At 38.2% G+C, this 21760-nt stretch overlaps 1 protein-coding gene across 3 annotated transcripts in view; it reads right to left on the bottom strand.

The window, feature by feature from the left end:
- Window positions 1-21760, bottom strand: part of SLC12A1 (solute carrier family 12 member 1) — an 82764-nt gene that overhangs the window by 17094 nt on the left and 43910 nt on the right. For all 3 annotated transcript variants that reach the window (XM_037502427.2, XM_037502425.2, XM_037502426.2), the window contains exons 15-20: window positions 21290-21445; window positions 17491-17590; window positions 16633-16744; window positions 8967-9107; window positions 6412-6518; window positions 2141-2223 (exon numbers count right to left, since the gene is read on the bottom strand). In XM_037502427.2, the coding sequence (XP_037358324.1) occupies window positions 2141-2223; window positions 6412-6518; window positions 8967-9107; window positions 16633-16744; window positions 17491-17590; window positions 21290-21445 (699 nt within the window). The remainder of the gene's footprint in view (window positions 1-2140; window positions 2224-6411; window positions 6519-8966; window positions 9108-16632; window positions 16745-17490; window positions 17591-21289; window positions 21446-21760) is intronic.

The raw sequence follows: 21760 nt of genomic DNA, 5'->3' as shown, positions 1-21760 counted from the left end.
CCATCTGTCATTATTTTGCAAAGGCACTCCATCAGACACAGCAGCAGCCCCTGCTCCGAGAAGGCCGTAAATCGTGCAGTACTTACGCACAACACTTAACGCAATATATTGCAGCTCATGTTTCAACACTATTTCCTACCAGTACGATTTGGACTGTTTGTTGTAGTTGGCAAACTTGCTAAATACCCCTGGGAGATGAATAATATGAAATACTGTGGGTTTTTTTTTTTTGTTGTTGTTGTTTGTTTGTTTGTTCGTTCAGGTAATATACGAATTTATTAAGAGAAATGATCAGCCATTGGTACTGGGTGAGTTACTGTAGTATACAAGTTAGAATGTTATGAACATCGATCTTATTTATATAAAAATTTATTCTCCTCACATAAGCCTGTGACACAGTATAGAAATAATTGTCATTAGCTGGTAAATTACCTATAAAGCTGATTTCTGTTCACTGCTTTATTAACTACAGTATATGGGCACTTTGAATTGCTAATATTTCCTTTAAATTATAATCTGTGATGACACTGTGGTGCCTGTGTTGAAAAACTATGATGATAATCATTAACATAGTGTAATGCAATATTTAAGATTTAGTAGGCTCTTATTAAGCCTTATATTACAGCATAATATAATGAAACGTAAGCTTATTTCTTTCAATTCAAAATCTAATATGAGGGTTGTGTTGTAAATCACAGAAACGTCAAAACAATGCATGGGAATGTGCCATAAAGTTAATTTCTATCATTATGCTGTTGTGTTTTTTGCATGTTCTTCATGTATTTGTGTAACTTTTTTTGTTTACCCTAGATAATTGGTACTTATAATTATTTTATTAGCATCCAACTGTATTTTTCCTTTCTTAACTAAGAAGCAGAAATATTTCAAACATCAAAGTAGATTTGAGTCAGATATATCCCTTGGGAAATTAAAAGGGGATGCAGTTCACTGCCAGGATTCGTTCAGGAATACTGCAGAATTTGCTCACTGTGTTGCGTTATAGAATTAAATTGATGATGTATTTTGGTGGATGGAGCAGTGAGGGATGGGAGCATTATTTTCTAGCCATATCACATTTTTCAGCTTGAAGAGATCAAAATAACATAGAAAGTAAATGTGCAATCTAAATACAAATTATATTTTCTTTTTTCAGATGGAAAACAGTTAGACTGATTTGCTTTGGGTTGCCCATACATCTCATCCTCCATATTCCCAGGTTTTCACACCTCTGCTAATGTTCTCCTATCTGCTAGGAATAGAGCTCTCCATACTCTTAGTTTTCTCTCACCCAGCATTGCCTGGTTAACTCCTACTCATCCACGAGGTCTCAAGCCTAAACTCCAGGAAGTCCTCTTGAAGTTTGGGTGTCCCTTTTCTCTTTGTCACATGTGGCATAAAGTTAATTTCTATCATTAAATATGACTATTAATATAACTATCACACCGATAATATCCCCATTTCCATCCCAAGGTTGAGTCTCTTGGAGATAAAGATAGACTCTTATTTGTCCTTATCAACCCAACATCTACACCAATGTGGGTGGTATGCGAGAGAGACCACCTTCAAATATTCTTCTGTTTCTGCTATCAGCAGACTCTATCATATAAAGTTCAGTTAAAGAAACAAGTCATAGATTAGGGTTCTGTCTTAATAGTCCAGTGACTCTTCTTTAGATATGTCCTTTACTCCACTCATAAGAGGGGATGCTTAAACTCCAAGATGAAACAAGGATACCGAATCTACAGGTAAAAGCAGAGTCACTAATCTGAATTAGTGTTTCTGCCTCTGACTTAGATTAGTGATTCACAGTGTGATATATTCAGGCTCATTTCCATGTGAGCTGCAAACTAGATCATAGACTCTTAAAAATAAAACATGGTTTTCCGAGGAAAGAATCCATCTTCATTTTCTGAAACGTCTTGCAGAAACTAATTTGGCAGTTTATTTTACTGAAGGTGTTTATTTTCAGTGAGACTGGCTCTGTGGTTTTGTGATAAGAATTGACACCTGCCCTGAATTACTCTATGTTTCTGGTTATCAGGACAAAGGCCTTTGTGTTAGCAGTGGGGAAAAGACTGAGGGAAAAGACTGGAGTACATGCTCAATACATACTTGTTGATTGAATAATGAAAGTACATACCTTGCACCTGAAGAACCTGAGAGATGTCAAACCCTTGACTGATTCTGACAATGACCACACCAATCTCGAAATCAAATGCATCACTGGAAGCGAAAGCAAAGTGGTTAGTAAGGACAGTGACTCATTTGATCCCCATGCTATGGAGTAATATTAAACGTGCTCTTAGGATTTTAATATAATTAAACTATGAAAACTCACTTCAGAATGTAGGCAAGAGCTTATGCCATTTCTGTTAGGTTTTCTTTTGTCTTTTAAAAATGTTTTCTGGGTGAAAGTTACCAACTCATTTATTCTGGAACCAAATGATTCAAGTCATGTACAGATTAAAATTTTGATTAAGAGCTTGTTACCACTTTAAAAAAAATAATTGATTCCTTTCTATCGTAAACAAAACAATCACTGAAATGATTCGAAGAGTTTCCAGGCTATAAAGAGCCTATGAAATTATCAGCCCAACCCCTGACCCATTGAGGAGTTAGTTCCCAATCAAAAATGGCTCTATTTCCTCTAAGGCGCTTTCAGTATTGACTTTAGACAGAATACTTTTCATCTAGTTTAATTAAAAAAATTAAATTGAAAAATCTGAAGGACAAAGACATGGGGGGATTAATACTCAATATTTTTGCAAACAAACCTATTTGGGGAAAAAGGAACCACCCTAATGTAATTATCCTTCAAAAATGTACCACTAAAGAGCAATTTGGAGCCAAGGACTTATTTTTCTCCTTGTAAGCTACCTTCCTTTGTGAGGCAGCAGAGACCTTCCTCACTAAAGTGAGTTCTCCTCTGCTGGGTGGGACCACTGCCACTTTGACTGCAGTTCACCTGCCCTGTGTCTTTGTGTGGGGACCACAGTGGCTTCTTATGTGGCCCAGTCATTGTCTGAATAGAGGAAATAGAGGCTGCCTTTATGCTAAAAGCAGCCATCTTCTCCTGATAATTAGAGGGGAAAGGATTTTGAATGGACAGTGGAGTGAGCACAGAGTGGTGGCAATCCATTGCTTTGGTCCTGTACTTAGAGATACCCTTAAAGCAAAGTAGGCAGTTAAATCCTATTGTTCCTCTTCCCTCATATCTATATGTATATACAGACACATATAGACTCCAAATTGTTCTTCTGTTTCTCTGGTGTATTGACAAGGGCTCATCCTGATAGAGTGACCAGTGTGTTAGAGAGCAGCGTATTTTCAATCTGGAGAACTAGGAAGACATGGCAAGACTTTTTGATATGGAACATCTATTGATTTTGTCTTAGACAGACAGACTATTTGAAGGAATGCTTTTTCATGACAACCCTATGTAGTTGAGGTTAACTGTTGTGCCTTCTTTATATCAAACTAATGGAATTAGATGATCTAGAAGGGAAAGAAAATTTCTTTTATCCATGTTCTTATAGAATATTTTTTCTCTTGCCCTAAATATGGAACCAAATTGATTATCACTTCAAGTTCATTTAAAATTTTCTCCTTTAGTCTTCAGCAATGCAGCAATGCAGTCTGTCTCACTATATGCAAACAAGTTTCTAATAGCCAAAGTAAACTGAGTTTTCAAACAATATTATAAATAAATTCAGTGTAATGTGAATATTCAGAATTCAAACCATAAGTGATCTTTATATAACAGAATAAATAGGTTCTAACACGAATTGCCAAAAAGGAAATTTCTGATAAATCTTGTTTCCAACTGTTTTTGATTTAAACAAATGAGACAATATATTCCACACACAAAAAAAATGGATTTTGTGTTGGGCAGAATATGGGTCTCCAAAGACCCACCTATATTCTTATCCCTGAAGCCTGTGAATATGTGCCTTTTCATGGCAAAAAGGACTTTGAAGATATGCTTAGGCTAAGGGCCTCGATATTTACAGATATCTGGATTGTCCAGGATGAACCCAGTGTAATCATTTCTTCTTAATAAAAGTAAAACTGGGAGACGCAAGAGGAAGTCAGAGAAAAGTGATATGAAAAGGATTTGAGTCATCATCACTGGCTTTGAAGAGGAAGGAAGGGCCTTGAGCTGTGGGCAGCTTCTAGAAGCCAGAAAAGGCGAAGTCAGGAAGTCTCTCTTAGAATCTCCTGAAGGGATAATGACCCAGCCACCACCTTGATTCTAACCCAGTGAATTAGTGTCAGTCTTCTAGACCATTTAACTCTAAGATAATAAATTTGTGTTGTTTCCAGCTGCTAAGTTTGACATAATTTGTTTTGACCGTCGATTAAAACTAATAAAGATCCTAAATAAAATTATACTATAGTTGGGAATACTACATTTAAAATATATTAAAGATAAATTTTAAAATATTAGTTTATTGTAACAATACCCCTATGTTAATAATAATATAATATTTTATTTTGTCATAAAACAAAAATGTTAGAAAGGGAAATAGAGTATATTACTGTGTTCCTTCAAGATTAACCCCATTACCATGGTAGTAAAGTCATTTAACCTTATAAGTCAGCTAAATTTGATACTAGTACATATTTGAACTATATTATCAGAAACCAATTTTTTATTTTGGTATGAAAGTCAGAAGTCTTCTCCATTCAGAATTACTGTGTTTGGTTATTTTGGTTCCTGTGACTATCTAGAATGTTTGGGATGGCTGGGAACTTGCAAGATGATCCCAGGTTATTTTGCACCAAATAATGAATTCTTTACTGAAGATTTATATATTTCTTCTTTTTAGTTCCACCCTTTCCTCCCCAGAGGTAAAGATGAAATTTTTAGAAGAATCTGGATAACAGAGTAGATATAATCCATTTTCAAGAAGGTCTGTTCAGCAACTGACTGATTCTAAATACATCAACATGTTGTTTGCTGAACCTGGCAAAATTCTGACTCTGATCACCTGGTTTAGTCTTAACCTCTTGAATCTTCTAGCAGGAGCCAGAAGACAGCACATGGCATCCAGGATTGGTATGTTTGGGAAACAAAATTCAGAAGAATGCATTTAATACATAGATTCCCCAGTTAGGAGGACTGTTAAGTGAATTTCTCCTTGATCAGTAATGCATATAATTTCTGAAGATGAACGTTATTGTTTCACACTTCTTTCAATACAATTAATATTTGAGTGCTTTTGTTATGTTGCCTAAATTTCCTGAAGTTGTCATAAATGTGATCACTCTAGCAGGGACCAAAAGACACAGCTTGGTGTATGCATTTTTTTGTTTTTTGAGGATTTCTTTCCTGTGTATTATGGACTTTTAAGTACAGCTAGATCTCTCGGGGCATGTTCTATACCCTGTAGTATAAAATCAGAATCCAGATAGGAAGACTTCCATTTTCAAAATATGCCTACTGGGCATAGTTAATATTGTTCCCCTTGATATAAATCTGGTTAAATATATTCAAATCTGTAAGGAAGGTTTGATTTTCTAGAATGGTCACTGAGACAGCTGTACCACTCAGTATGAAATTTGTTTTCTTTTCTTGAAAAAAAAAAAAGGGAACAACTCAGACAATACTTTGAGGACATCTGCACTTTGGGAGGCAGCGTAGCATTGTGGTTGTGAATTTAAATTTTGAATTTGGATGGTCTTGGGACAGAACTCCAGCTCTGTCACTTAAAAAATTCAGCCATGTTCTGCATTTTACTTAATTTCAATACTCATGTCATTACTTATAAAATGGAACAATTACACTTACTTCAAAGTCTTCTTTGAGAATTAGGTGGGACAATTTAAGTTAAGGATGTTAGCTTGATATATGCTTAGTCCTTCCTTTGAGGACTGCCATTATTACTTCTATTGTAGACTTCCCCAATATTTGGGAATTAGGTGTCACTTGTTATTTAAAATGTACTTTCTGTGCATAAACCAACACTGCTCCATGTCAGACATACTTGTCGTATGGGATTCTCATGTCAGCCAAGGTAGCTCCAAGGTTCTGAGGTAGTGAACACTTTATCCAAGGTTCAGAAGACCATGACTGAACTGGGCACATGATCCACTCCCATTGTTTGGAAACAATCCCTCCCTTACCTAGCAGTCCTTTGCTTTTAATCTTATAAGTAAGTTTTAATGTTGTAACTCTTAATATTTATCTTTTTCCTTGACATCAAATTTCCCCCACCCTGTCTCTGCTCACACTGTGATTCCCTCATATTCTATTATTGGTAGCATTTTTTTTCCACTTTGGTAAAGAATTCAGGGTACCAGGGGAATGTCCTCTTCGCAGGCAATTTAATCTGGTACAACAGCATCAGTTATGTATGGTCCTGGCTGGTACTTTATAAACAAGAACATGTCTTGAAAGCCATCACTTACTGTATGATTCCCAAGTAGTTTTCAATCTCTGTCAGGGGAGCTTTCCTCCAGTTTTTCTTATATCCAATCACCAGAGTGTTTGGCTTCATTCTTCCTAAGCCTGAGGCCTAAACAGAAGAGAGAAACACATGGGCAATCCCTACCCTACCAGGAAACTGCCACCGCAAATGAAAAATAATGTCCAAAAGGGCACCAGAGTAATGTTCTGAAGATTCTGAAGATTAGATTACATTTTAGTGCATGTCCTTCATGCCCGTACCCAAGCATAAAATAGAAAGATTAGTTCTAAATCATCTCAGCCATAAATGGATTTTAGATGACAGAAATGTAGCTTTTCTAAATTAGCAGTCATTTGCATTTCTTCTGACATACTCATTAAAATGGTTCAATAATTTAAAATCAAGTGAGGGTCGGCATAACTGTTGGCATACATGTTGTAACTTAGTGGTTCAAAGCGCATTTCCACCTGTTATATCTATAATGTCATTAGCAATAAAATCCATGTTTGGAAAATTCTTACATACAAGGATGGCTGCAACCTCTCTTTACGTTATTTGTTGAAGAGTAAGTGAGCTATGTTTCTGGAACCTAATCCTCTTACATGACAGTATCATTAATAGCCATCTACTATATCAGGAGTTTCATTCTCCCCATTAGCTGACAGGATATGGCTTCCAGTTAATTAAATTTAATTTGGCAATATTATTGAGTACCTATTAATTGCAAAACGCTGTTAGGTGCTGTAGGAGAGCTGTAAGGCATATTCTTTGGCCTTAAGGACCTTAGAACAAGGTGGAGAAGACAAGATTATACAAATAATTAAATTCAAGTGCAGATGCAACAGGGACTCATATGGAAACACAAAGGAGGAAAACTTGCTTGCCAGCTGAGGATTCATGGCCGGCTTCCTAGAAGAAGAGGCATTTGCAGGCATTTCCTCTGACATCTGGGTCAGAGGAATAGTGAGTGGGGCAGCAGCATGTAGAAGGCAGTCACTGATGGAGGGTTCCAGAAATAAACTTTGCTTCCACCACATTTGAGGCACTGCTCTTGGAAATATACAGGGAGCAGAATAGTTCCTTGGCACTGTCATTTGCCCTTGGCAGATACACAGCATTGTGGATGCTGTCTTTTCTAGGACTATGGCTTGGGAGTATGGTTATTCATCTCATGACTTCTTAGACACAAAGAAGGCGTTACTCAAAGTGATGGAATTGTCAGTGCAGCTCTTTAAAAGCCCTCTGTCCTGCCCTTTTGTCCTAATCCCTCTGCCGCTACTTTTCTTTAAAGAAATTCATGTAAATAAGATGTGTGCATTGTCAAAAGTTTGAACAGTTTCTTCCAGATTAATATAAGAATTGTTTTCTATACGCTTGTCTTTTCTCTCTCTGCTCTATTCTATATCTGTCCTCCCACTCCTAGTTGGAAATTTTATTATTTTCACCAATCTTATATGATAATTTTACATTAAACATGTAACCTTTCCAACGTATTTAACCTAAGAGCTTCTGAAAAGTAACTTACTGCTGAAAGAAAAATCAGTATTTTGTAATGACATCTCCAGCAAATTAATAACAGATGAAAAGAGGCTTGTTGGGGGTAATAGGTCTTTTAAAAATGATTTGTTCGCCTGTGCAGCTACTTTGCAAGTGTTCTCGAGAATATTAGAGAGAGTAATGCATCAAATATTCTTCATCTCCAAAATATACAGTTTAATCAATATTTTTTTTCCTGCCTGCATTAAGCATCAGAATCACCTTGATGCAGTCCTGAATTTTGCTATTCCTGTATAGAATAACTCTGAAAGCTAAATGAATCACTTGTTATCTGTACAATAAGAGCTTTTCAGCCATATTAAGCCAAAGTGATTAGAAGTCAGTCCTACAGTTTCTGAGGTCTCCTGGATTGTACTAAGGATCTTTGGGCAGTCTAAATGATGTAGATGAGAACTAGGGGGAAAGTCTGTGTAGTTCCTATAGAAAGATAAGAAAGGAAAGAATAGCAAGGAAAGTTAGTATGACTGTGGGCATTAGTTAGTGCTGGGCCACAAAGATTATTATATTCATTCAAAATTCTGGAAATATTTCAGTGGATTGGGAGGTTTTATGCCCAGATCACCATGCGTTTATTCCATTGAGTGTAGCAGCTGCCCTTAAAACATTTGCAAAAGAAAAAAGAAAAAGAATGTCTACTTGAGCATCGCTATGTGCAATATGAGATGTAAAAATAGTTTGAAGTTTTAATGGGATCCTGAATGTCGTCAACCATCAGAACAAATTTGCATTTCAATAAGGTTGGGGACAGAATGTATGCTGGTGGCCAAAGGCAAGCTCATTTTCCATTTCCAGTATATCACTCACAGTTCATTGTAACAGAACCTCTCTGCTTTTGTTTTAGCTTGGCCTGTCCCCGGGAATTCAACATGAATTCCTAAACCATCTGCATTGATCTCTGTTGCTGGGCTGCCTAACTGGAGCTATGGCTCGGGGAGTTTCATTAACATGGAGTGCTAATTGTCTTCTGCCTCCTCACTGTCCCCTCAATGCCAGCCTTACCTGAAGGAGACTTCGGACGCCATCCCTGAAACAGTCTGCCGCCACTGCAGCATAAAAAGCCTTGATTTTGTTCTTTATAAGCCAGGCCTGTTTTTTTGCCATGCCACTGTTCATCTCTTTAACACACAGCTTGCGCGGTCCCTGTACAACACGATGAAATATTGGTTAGAAGCCCCACTATTATATATCGTGCTGCTGTTGTTTTCTAAAGGACAAAAATAGCCAGCAATGCCCCATTGAGTGAAGGAACAGGAAAGCAGGGAAAACACCTCATAAACAGGGTTCACGCAGATTCAACCTTTTAGAGAAGACCCGTGCTGCTCACATTATTCATGTTCCACCCAGAATGTCTAGATGTCTCATCACCTGCTTAATTAATTTCCTCATGCCAAATAAAAGAACGAGCTAAGTGAGGCCATCATGGTACAGGAGGAAAATACTGGAAATGTGATTGAAGAAGTGCAGGATAAATACACAATCGATCTTTGCCTCAAGAGAGCCACACTGAGGAACACCTATGAAATCACAGCTAGAGCCCAGTTTTGCGAGCAGCAAACCCTGCCATGGATACCTTGACATTTGTATTAGGTCCATTCATGGCTTTATGTGTGTGGTAAAAATGCCCTAGATTGTCAGAGTACAATTTAGTAAGGTTAAAAACAGCTTCCACTCCTGGCCCAGCAGGCAGGTTTGAAAGGCTGAAATAGATAAGGGAATGATAAGACTGCCTTGGGGAAAAGGCCATAAAACTGACCACATGACCAGAAAAACCAGCCCAGCTATATGAATGCAGAAGCAGAGGCCAGGACATGTTTCTGTGGCAAAGGCCAGTGCAGGAGCCAGACACCCCAGCAGGTAACTGGAGCAAAATGGTGCCCCAAGTTAGAAAGCTCCCCAAAACAGAGTATAAAAGAGAGGCTCAAATCCTCCTGAGGGTGCAGTCCTCTCCCATCTCGTCTGCTACTTCTCTTAGCAGTATATTTCAAAAAATCCACCTGTTCTGTTCTTCACTCTGTCTCTGTTGAATTCTTTTAGCCCTGCACCTCTGGCCTCACACTGATCTTCAATCCACAACATATATTGCCATTGCCTGGGTAGTACTCACATAATTTCACTCAAATAAATGAACATTTCCCTCCCAAAGAATTAGGTGGGAGCAAGTTCACACATCTCTGGTATTGGAAGAATAGAAGAGATTGAGAAGGAGAGAGGTGTTGTGGTAAGAATCATTTCAAAATTCCAAGATTTGAGTTCCACAAACTCATTCTTAACTAAAAATTCTATTATTTCACCTTCCTTAAAGCTAAGTCATTTCATTGCATGTTTCAAATCAAGCTGCAAGGTATTTCTGATTAACTACTATGTGCCTGACAGGGTACAAATCTATTTTTTCCTGGGAAAGTCAACTTATAGCGATATTTGGGATTTTGTTGAATTGTCTTAGATAACACCAGTGTGTAGGCCTGGGCTGGGCTTGCGATTGTGCATTTCTAATGCATTTCTACATCTCTGACTTCATTTCTTTCAAGTGACCCGGAGGCCACTGGTCTCAGACCATGCTTGGGGTAGTATTCTTAGAGGGTTTCTGAAGACAGAGAAAGGGCTTAGGATGTATTAAAAAGGATACCAGGTTTTGTGGTCAGACAGAATGGTTTCAAATCTAAGTTTGGCCAGTTTGGAGGTAATTGTGTCTGAACTTCGGCATGTTTTTCAGAAAATGGGACTCAAATCTCTATTCTGCAAGATTGCTTGAAGTTGTAATGCTAAAGTGTCTGGTATGATATTTGGATTTGGGAGATGTTCATCAATTTATTTTTATTATCATAAATGGGTGCTTACAATCTCATAGAAGCTCTAGACCTAATCCCACCACTGTTTATTCCATAGCAGAGCTGAAAGACCCTGAGCTGGGAGCCAGTGTGGTGGGTGTGTAGCTTTGGCACTGACTAGCTGACTCCCGGGGCATGCCACTGTCCTCTCTTAACATGGGCTCGACATGTATAAAAATTAGATGAATAACCAGTAACTGAAAAAGTATTGGACCATCAGTATGTTGAGTTGGACCACAATGACTATGAACGCCTGGAGAAATTGGCATTTACTTAAATAAGTACAATCTAACATTTGTCTATTAGTTTTACAAAAATCCAGATCAAACATTAATTGTGACAGAGAGATTTACATTAATGCCTACTCTTGCCACATTGAGAAGTCATAAAAATATTTCATATAGAATCTCGCTTCGCTAAAATTGATTATAATACCCCTGTAGCACATTTATTAATGTGAGGCAAGGCTGCAATACAAATGTAGTAAGGAAAAAGCAAACTAACACAAAAGGAAGATATACTGGAAGATAATTTTTCAATATTCAACTATGTCATAGTCATAAAAGTGGATTTTGCCACCCAATTAAACTATTATAGACATTAACTTCGATTAGGATCCAAAATATGAGTACATAATTTAATTCAGGATTTGATGGAAGAAGCTCTAAAAATCTTGTGTATATTATAGCTTTGACATCAATTGAGAAAGGGGAAAGGAATTTCTAATTATTTAGTCTGGAGAAGAAGCTGACGTGATACTCCTTCAAATAAATGAATACTCTGAAAAAGAATTTGCAAGGGAGTTCCATTATCTTTAGGATCAGATAAAGGAATTTGGGCCAAGAGCAGTGTTCTTGCTGACTTTATTTTTCAAAACATTACGAGTCTTATTGCTGTCTTTGTGTTCATTGCTGCTTTGGTTGGAACCTTCGGAAAGAGAATTTCTCCCCTTCTGATTTGGTTCGTATTTCATCTCACCATGCAGTCCAGTGCCCATTCTCAGGTCATTTCACTCTTCCTGAATTTGATCATGGCAACATTTTATTAACATCATGATAGAGACTTGCTGGCTAAAGAATAGATGCATCTAAAAAATGTATTTTCCCCTTGGTGCATGTAAAAGTTGAAGAGGAAGTGGAAGATAGAAGAAAAAAATGAGAATTTTTGTGTTCCCTGGTTTATCTGTGCTTCAACTGCCCCTTCCCTCATAGTGCCATAGAGTTAGGAGATGTTGTTGTTTCTCTGAGTTTTCTTAAATACTTTGAATTCAAAGTGAGTTTTAGGTTTTATTAAGATGTTTTATAAATCTTCAGAAGAACAGAGGAAGGGGAAGAGTGAGGGTCAAATTAAAAAATTTTTAAAAGGGGATCTATAGGAGGTAGTTGGTCAAAAGTTTCCCCATTCTCCTTTGTAATGAGAGGAGAGGACAGGCCAATCAAGATTTAAAGAAAATTAAAGAACAGAAAAACATTAATCAAAATAGAGCTACACATTGGTGCACAGATGTGACCTGACTAGAAGAATAACCTTTAAACTCAGATGACATTGCTATTGGAGAGAGAGAAAGCCATTGCCTAAGTGGTCATAAAAGGGACTTTGGTTTGAATCTATAATAGTTTCACTTAAATACTGAATCTAAACATGCATGACAAGCGTTACGTGTTGTTAATTGGGAGAAAGAGAATGTGGCTGTCATTTCATTTCATTTCATATAGTTGAATCACATAAAATTGCCAGTATTCATCAATTTCTGATCTACAGAAATGTAAATTTCATGACTCAAATATTTTTCTCAGTGTTTCAAAATAATAAAAAATAGTTGTCATTTTCAAACATCAGCACAAAACAAGGTACCAAATAAAAGATGTCACTGTAGACTTGAAATCCTCTTGCAATTTTAAGACAAAATAATTTAGAAAAAAGGCTAGTGGTTTTGTTTTTTTTTTTGAATAATGGCTTTATCTGATTTGTATTCAAATGTTCAGATCCACTAGATCAACTTTCTACCTTTAAAGTATATTTTGGTTTTGTTTGTGTGAAGAAAACATAGGCTGCCTTTAAACACAAAACTGGGAAATGCATGAGTGAGAGATATTAAAAGGATGCTTTCTCGGGCCTCCCCGGTGGTGCAGCGGTTGAGCGCTGGGTTGCGAAGCTGCCCACAGCCTCTGCGGTGCCGGTTCGATCCCTGGCTGCTCCCCGGCCACCGGAGGAGGGTCCCACATGGCGCGCAGACATCTCCTGCCGCATGCTGCTCCCCTCAGCAGTGTGCTTCGGTCCTTTTGCCTGTTCTGCTCCCTGCTCTGGCTCTGGTGAATTCGCTCACCCTCCCGCGCTTCTGACTGTACCCAGTGCTTGTATAAATAAATTAATAATGAATGAATGAATGAATGAATAAATAAATAAATAAATAAATAAATAAATCTTTAAAAAAATTTTAAAAAAAAAGGATGCTTTCTCACATGGGAAAATCAGAATGAGCTGATACCATAAGACTCTTAGAACTGAATTTAGTATATGCAGATAATTAAAAGTGCATCAACCCAAATTAAGTTATCTGCAATCACTGCTTTTATTATCTCTCCAACTACTACCAATGAGTAATTGAAGAAACTGCATGACAAAGACAGTGTTCTTTTATGTCTTGTTACCTGGAGTAGAATGGATGGAAATTACAATCCTTGACTAAATACTTGCTAGTGTCTGTACCCCCTGAACTGGGTTATACTTAGAAATAGGAGGGGGATACAGAAGCTGGTCTCCTATTCTCTTTTTTCTCTCTATGTTGATAGGGATAAAGTACAAAAGAAGAAGAAAGTTACTTGGCATGTTGAATATAAAGCCCCAGAGATATGTATATGGTCATTCAAAGAGGGAAGAATAGTGAATACGTTAAGTTACCCAGTTGGACTCCTTAAGAAGGATCCCCAAAATTGTCTTGATGAAGATTCCTTCATCTGCAGTCTTTAGGCTGCACAGTAAAAAAGGCAAGAAGAGGGAGGAAGAGGATCTGTTGGGGAAGTTGTAATAGAAAGTTGGAAGGTTAGGGTATGGAATCCCAGTAAAAAAATAACTATCTTAATTTTAATATTATGATATCTAGTCATCCTTTTAAAATGCCTCCGTTGCAGGAAATGGCAGCTATAGTCATAAGCTTTTCCCTCTATAGCCACCAGCATCCAGATGCCAGTGAGCTCTGAGTCTGGCTTCTGCCTGCTAGTGCAACAGCACTTCAAGCTAACACTTGAAATAACCGGCCACCAGAGGGATATGCCAGGCCACTGTCCTGTGATGAGCAGAGTAGGAGCACACATCTAAACAGTCTGAAATATCCAAGGTCCCATGTCCAGACCTGGTTTCTCTAAGAAACTGCTTTAGATTTTTGTTGAAGGAGCTATATTTTTGGAATGAAGACAGCACCTACAGTATAGCAAAAATAATGATAATAACTATCAGTGATCACAACTAAAATGAATCAAGCACACTGAGTTGGGTATCTGTAGGTAGCGGTGCCCCAAACTAACAGCATCCCCAGGATGCAAGTCTAGGAAGCTTATCTTACAGAATTCTCACAATAACCCTGGGACATAGGTGCTATTATTATTATTTCCATTTTTATATCTGAGAAAATTGAAGCACAGGAAGACTAAATTATGTGGACTTAGCTAAAAAGTGACATGAGTGATTCAAAACTTGACTGTCTCAAAAGCCCATGAACGCCAGTTTCCATGAGTTAAAAACTACATAGTCGTCTCTTAATATCCCCAGTACTATTTAACCCTTTCTACAAAGTTGGCGTACCACCAACCACTGTGCTTTACGGAAAAAATTTTCTAATAGTGTGCTGACTTCCCCCCAACATCCATCTGTTCTTTTGCAAAGATGACTGACAACTGAGCATGGAGTCAAAAAATACTGACGGTATTTGCAGCCTCAGAAACTCACAGCAAGTAGCTAAGTAGGACGTCATTAACTAATGCAGTAGCTGTTTTCTTTCCCCAAGAGAACTTCAGCTCCTGGGAGCAAGACTCTTGGATCTTACTTGGAGAGACCCCACAGTGATGTATAGAGTGGTCCAATATACCTGTCAAACCAGGGCCATTGAAGGTGCAGTTTTAGGTGCCTACTTCAAATGAAATGATATTGCAGAATCCTATTCTTTTATTGTGGTTAAAGCAGCAAAGGGTTAATTAAAAGCAATATCTCTTGTCTCTATAGAAAGACTTTTCTCCCTTGCCAATATGTGACTGTTTACGCTCCCAGTTCATTTCTCCTGTCCTAAAGATATTTTATTGCCTGCTAAACTAAGTTTTCTCTAAATTGTTAGAGAGGAAAAACTCCCCAAACTGCTTATTCCATCAAAACCAGCTCCTGTATTCTATTGGCCAAAATGAAATCCACTAATCTAGGGCAGCAAAGTTGATAATGTGAGGGAAGGGTGCTTGATAAGATTTTAAAAAATCCTCTAGAGCCACAGCAGGTCATTACTTAACCTGTCAATCTTATGTAGTGAGTAAGATTCACTCCACCCCCTACCAGATAATTGCATTGAGGGATATTATTTGAGTTACTATCATAAAAGCACTGAGAGGAAAGAGACTATGACCAGCTTGCTTCACATAGCATTTAGAGCATTGCCAAGTGTGAAGGATGCTTCAGAGCTGGTCATGAGGCCATGTGGAAAATTAACTCCTGCATCAAAGCTCGGTTGGCCAGCCCCAGGGTTACATGACTTCCTGACAGAAAGTGGAGCTTGTAAACCACCTGATTCTAACAGTGCTCCCACGGGTACATGTGCAGGAGGGCTTCCTCCTCAGGGTGAAGCACAGCACAAAAGGGCAGCCGGCCTCTGCCACTTTCATGTCATTTGACTCTGTGCCATAATTTCATTTAACCAAATCTCATTTTTCCAATTAGGGAAATGAGAACAGGCTGCTTTTCTTTCTTGCCTGACTATACTGTTATGTAGCTGAAATAAGAAAAACTGTAGGAAAATGCTTTGAAGAACAGGTAAGTGCTATAAAAGCACACTGACACCAGCAAGGATTTTGAGTGGGTTATTTCTATGTGTATAGGCCAGTTTGGAGGACTTAGATGTATTATTTTGTTACAATTTTAACATTTTCTCCCTACTTTTAAGATTGGTAATTGGTCGGTAATTATAGTTAATGTGGTGGTGATTCCTGATGAAGAGAATCCTAATGTTACCACAATTAAAAAATAAACTAATTAATTAAAAACGTAATTGTTAAATTTCTAGCATCTGCTTTGAATACCTTCTGGGAAAATCACCAATAAGTCTATCACATACCTCCTGAACAAAAAGGAACTCATTCAGCTCTGAATATTTAAGGCTTGAAAAACTTAGTCTAATTCCCTTGCTATCTGTATGTCATCAAGTTTATCCAAATATTTAATTTAAATTCTATGTGCTGTCATTTAAGGCTATTACGTCTCATTCTCTGCTCATCAGTTCATCTATATAATAGCACTCTCTGGCTCATTCCACCATCTATATTTCTGCAGTCAGTTATCAGCTCAAATGCCTTCATTTTATTTCTGAGCCAGTTCTCTTTTTCTTGACTCAAAGGTCATCCTTTGGAAATATTTATCACTTTTAGTTGGTCTCCTATGAAATCTGAAACACACTTTATTCACTCATTTAAATTCAGAATCACGGGCCTTCGCTAGGCCTCGTTTTATGAATCAAGGAAAAAGACTCTTGTCCAAACTGCTTGTCATCCTCCTATCATATCCTGTACTTGCTCTGCTCACCTAAAACAACTCAAGGTGAACAGAGAGGAAAAAGCACCTTCCTGGGATGAAGCGGCTCTTACCACAAAGACTTCACAGCATATGCAAAGACCACTGTTCTTGGTGAAGGCGTGAGTTATATCCAAAAGCGCAGGTCTTGTCATGGGTCCTCCTGTTAGGACAATGCACTGAGGCCTGGGAGTGGAAAAAAAATGAGAGAGCTGGTCATTGCAGAAAGCCTACATGCCCAGAACCAACCCACTGGACTTGTCAAATATGGACAAATACACCAAGTCTTGGTAAAATGGGACAACAATATTTCTTGAATTTCTCAACAGAAATCTTGAACCCTCCTGCCTGTCCATCTCTGCATTCTCAGTGATGGCAAAAGTGTGAAGTAAGAAAAAGGTGATCTTGGATTTCCACTGCCATTTTTCCCAAATTCCCAACATAAACTGTCCCTCTCCAGTCAGTATTTTCATGCAGCTTTCTCTCATCCTTCTTGCAAACTTGTGTTTTGAGGTTCTATTTAAAATAAGATGACTAATGAAAAACTACAAGTGTAACTTATCCTACAAGAAGGATTCAGTAAGCCACAAACCGTAAGGTGAATATAGACAACACCGATGGTTGAGGTGTGTGGGGATTTGGGAACATCTCTTGGAAATCACATCACTCCCGTCACTTCTCTGTCTCCGTGTGTGGAAGGTGACACACAGTGCAGCACTGTGAGGGTTTACATTTGGGGGTGAGCATAGATCAGAGTTGAAGAGAAGCACTCTTTTCCTGAAGGTGCTGTCATGAACAGGCAGCATTTTGTCTGACTGCCTGTTCTTAGATATATCCACAAAGCATATAACTACTCAAGTGCATTTTTCTCCATAAAGGAAAGCTACTTCCAATGTAGAACAACACCAGGGTGCCTGAGAAGCAGATTTTACCTGAAGTTTTTTACATGGTCTTCCACTGTGGTTAATTCCAGAGCATTGTCTAAAGCACTCACATAGGAGAGAGCCTGTGTGGAGGAGCCCCAGTTGACATCTGTGGACAAAGGAAGAATTTGGCATAAAAAAGCACTGACCTTCCATCTGTATACTGTGAATAATTTTTATAAGTCATTTTCTTCTATTATATTCCTTGGCAGCGCCAGCAGCCATAAGTACCCAAATCAGACAAAAGGTAATGTACGATTTACTAGAAAGATCACTGTGTCTTTCTATAAATACTTTGTGAATTCTTAGATGTGAGACCTGTCTTTGCAGCTAGGGATCCAACTTTATCTTGCTTGTGGTAAATCTTGGTGGAGAAGCTGTGTGATAACCACAGTGCATGTAGATAGACTTGGGACAAATAAATTCAAGAGGCCTTCACAAATTCTTAATTGAAAAGAAGAGGCATTTCTATGCACACAGATAGTCTTCATCAATCTTTATATTTTGAATAATAAATCTGAAGAATTCAGGAATCCTTACTTCTGGGTGTTGATGAAGAGGGTCAACTTTCAAACATTTAAATTTGATCTTTTGAGACTTAATATTTAAAATAAGGGAGGTAAGTGATACCCTTGTTAAACCAACTACATATTGGGTGGAACCTCTAAATTTATGAGAGGAAGTCCTGAACGGAATGTACAGATATGCCCCAGATGGCAGACAGAGCGAGCTTTTCAATCTTGCTTTGGAAAAGTCAGGGAAATGGTGGGAATAATTATCTGGTGGTAAAGAAGATTAATATTAAGTGCTATGAACCAGGCATTTGGCATACCTTAGGTTATTTTATTCTTATAAAGACTCTTCAAGTCAGTTGGATATTTAGACGTAAAAAATGAACCTTGAACCATTCTTCCCACCATATACAATTGTTAACTCAAACTGGATAACAGACATATATTTAAAATCTAAAGCTCAATTAAGACTTTTAGAAAAAAAATGTGAATTTGGATTAGAGAAAGATAGATTAGAAACAAAAAAAAACCTAAACCATAAAAATGATAAAATTGACTAGAAATTAAGAATTCCTGCTCTTTCAAACAAACTGTAAGGAAAATGAAAAGACAAGTCATAGGCCTAGGGAAAAATATTTGCAAAACATGTACCTCTAAAATACTTGCATCCAGAATATATAAAGAATTCTCATGAGGGAATAACAACAAAATAAACAACTCAAAAAATGGTCAAAAGACTTAGACACTTGACTAGTGAAGCTACATTGATAGCAAATAAAATGTCCCATGTCTTCAGTGACAAGACTGTGAAATCCAGACCACCAAAGACAGCCTTCTACATCCATTATTATGGTTTTTTTTAAAAAAACAAAACAAAAAACTGACAACACTAAGTGCTGGCAAGGATGCTGTGCTACCTGGCTCTCATCCATTGCCGGTAGAAACGGAAAATGACAACACAACTGTGAAAAAACAGTTTGGCCATTTCTTATAAAATTGTGTATACACTTATTTTATAATCAGAAGTCCCACTCCTAGATATCCCATTGCTTAAGAGTGGGAATCATAGATGCAAACATAGGTGTACATGAAGTCCTGTATGTGAGTGTTTATAGCAGCTTTACATATAATCACACCAAACTGGAAACAACCCAGATGTCCATCAACTGGTGAATACAGTATATTCTTTTAAAATGCGAAATATTCATACACTGGAATATTTCTAAACAAACAAAAAAGTAGAAAGTAATTAATAGATAGCATCCTATGTAAAGGGAATAATGTATGAAGGCTACATACTATGATTCTGTATACTATTCTGGAAAAGGCAAAGCTGTAGAGACAAGTCAGAAGAGTGATTGCAGCAGCATTAAGATGTTAGGAGGAGACTGAATATACACAAGTGTAAAGGAACTTTTAGGGATGGTGAAATTGTCCTCTATTTTGATTGTGATGATAGTACAAGACTGGATAAGGCTGTACGTCTATAAAGGGTGAATTTTAGCAGGTGCAAATTTTACCTGATATTAAAAAATATAGAAAGTAATAAAAAAAAAAACAACCAACCATCCAGAGTAATTACTATCTTCTCTGCTTTATCCTCAGAGCATGAGTAAGGGGTACATGGAGGTGACTTGGGATCAGTTGGGGCCCTAAAACTGGACAACTCAGTACCACGTTCTGTAATCTTTGTCCTCACCTGGTTTCAATTCACCCTTCTCATTGGTTCTAAAGTCAATATCCAAAGTTTGATCCATTTTGTTTCTCCTGTTGAGCAATCTACAGCAGCTTTTTGTTGCTTACAATATCCAAATACTTCAGCGTGACATTTAAGTTTCTTGTTTATCTGGCCCCAGCCCACCCTTCCAGTCTCACATTTGCTCCTTCTTCTTAGTGCCCAAGAGTGCCATTCTTTTTTTTTAAAGCTTAGGGCTACATTTTTTTTTAAAAGATTTATTTATTTATTTATACAAGCAGTGGGTACAGTTAGAAGCATGGGAGGGTGAGAGAATTCACCAGAGCCAGAGCGGGGAGCAGAGCAGGCAGACTGATGAAGTACACTGCTGAGGGGAGCAGCAGGCGCGGCAGGAGAGGTCTGCACGCCATGTGGGACCCTCGCTGGTGGCCGGATATCTCACCAACACTGCAGAGGCTGTGGGCAGCTTCGCAACCCAGCCCTCAACCTCTAGGCCACCGGGGAGGCCCAAGAGTTCCATTCTTGCTCAAGGCCTTGAACCTTCCCAAATGTACCCTGTGCTTATATGCTTCCAAACTTCATTCATGCTTTTCCTTCTGCCTGGAATATCTTTCTCACTCTATCAGATTGACCAACCCCTAGTCTTTCACATTTTTTTTTTTTTTATTTTTTTATAGAGGCATGCTTTATTTATTTGTTTGCTGGTTTGTTTGTTTGTTTTGTTTATACATGCACTGGGTACAGTCAGAAGCGCGGGAGGGCGAGAGAATTCACCAGAGCCAGAGCGGGGAGCAGAGCAGGTAGAAGGACCGAAGTACACTGCTGAGGGGAGCAGCGGGCGGCAGGAGAGGTCTGCGCGCCATGTGGGACCCTCCTCTGGTGGCCGGGGAGCCGGGGATCGAACCGCGCCGCAGAGGCCGCGCGCAGCTTCGCAACCCAGCGCTCAACCGCTGCGCCACCGGGGAGGCCCTTTCACATTTTTTTTTAAGTAGCTTATTTGATCATTCAAAAAATATTTATTTAAAGTGCCTGCTGAGTGCTTGGTTCTGGGAACAGAAGGAAGAACCAGGAGAGTTTTCTTAGATAACGTTTCGGAGTTAATCACTTCCTCTCTCTTTCTCAGCAATTCCTTCATTTCATTCTCATAGTACTTCTCTATTGTATCATTATGTGTAGGGGCTGTATGTGTGGGTCTGTGAGGGACTATATCTCATTTATCAGGATATCAGAGGTGACATAAAGGAAAACTTAAGGGGCTTGGTATTACATACATTAGTTAAAATGTCAGCTCCATCACACCCTGACTGTTACCTCGGTAAATATTCAACCCTTTGAACTCCAATTACTTCATCTATAGAAACCAAATGTACAGCATTATTGTGAGGATTAAATGTGTGCATGGTCTATAACAGTTATTCAACAAGATGAACTATTGTTAGTATTAGAGTATATCTTATAATAGATAACTTAGCACACCTAGCACAGATAACTTAACACAGAGCACACCGAGACACACAGGAGCTGCTTAATAAAGGTTTGTTGAATGAATGAGTAGTGGAACATATTTTGGAAACCCCCATGTACACAGTCCTTATCTTACCTGGCTTCTTATAAGTCACATAGATATAAAGGAAGAACTCAATGACATAGGTGATGACAGCTGCCCACCAGTTGATGACAAACATAACTGCACAGCACAAAATGGCCCCAAAAAGAGATACCCACATGTTGTAAATCCCATATGCAGGCCTCCATCCTGAAAGTAAAGAAAAAAAAAATCTATGGGTACAAGAAATACTTTCATTGTCGCCATCATACCATTGTATATTTTTAGAATGCAGGTGACAAGTTTCTTCTTCTGGCATAAAAATCAGAGCTTTTAGGTATCAAGTGCCTCTGTTATTAGTTTTCTGTGATTCCTGGGTCCCTGGCCAATAAAGGTGTAATGATACCAAATAAGGATGCTACAGGATGTGCTGTCATTCAGGCCCCCTTCGTACTATCTATCTGCCCCCTGATTGTCTTCCTAAGCTACAGAAACTTGAGCATATGATACCTATTCCATCAGGAG

Source organism: Talpa occidentalis, unplaced genomic scaffold, assembly GCF_014898055.3.
Source record: "Talpa occidentalis isolate TD23 unplaced genomic scaffold, MPIMG_talOcc4v2.1 talOcc4.11, whole genome shotgun sequence".
Classification (NCBI taxonomy): domain Eukaryota; kingdom Metazoa; phylum Chordata; class Mammalia; order Eulipotyphla; family Talpidae; genus Talpa; species Talpa occidentalis.
The sequence above is the reverse complement of the archived record's forward strand: the minus strand, read 5'-3'. Positions and strand labels throughout refer to the sequence as shown.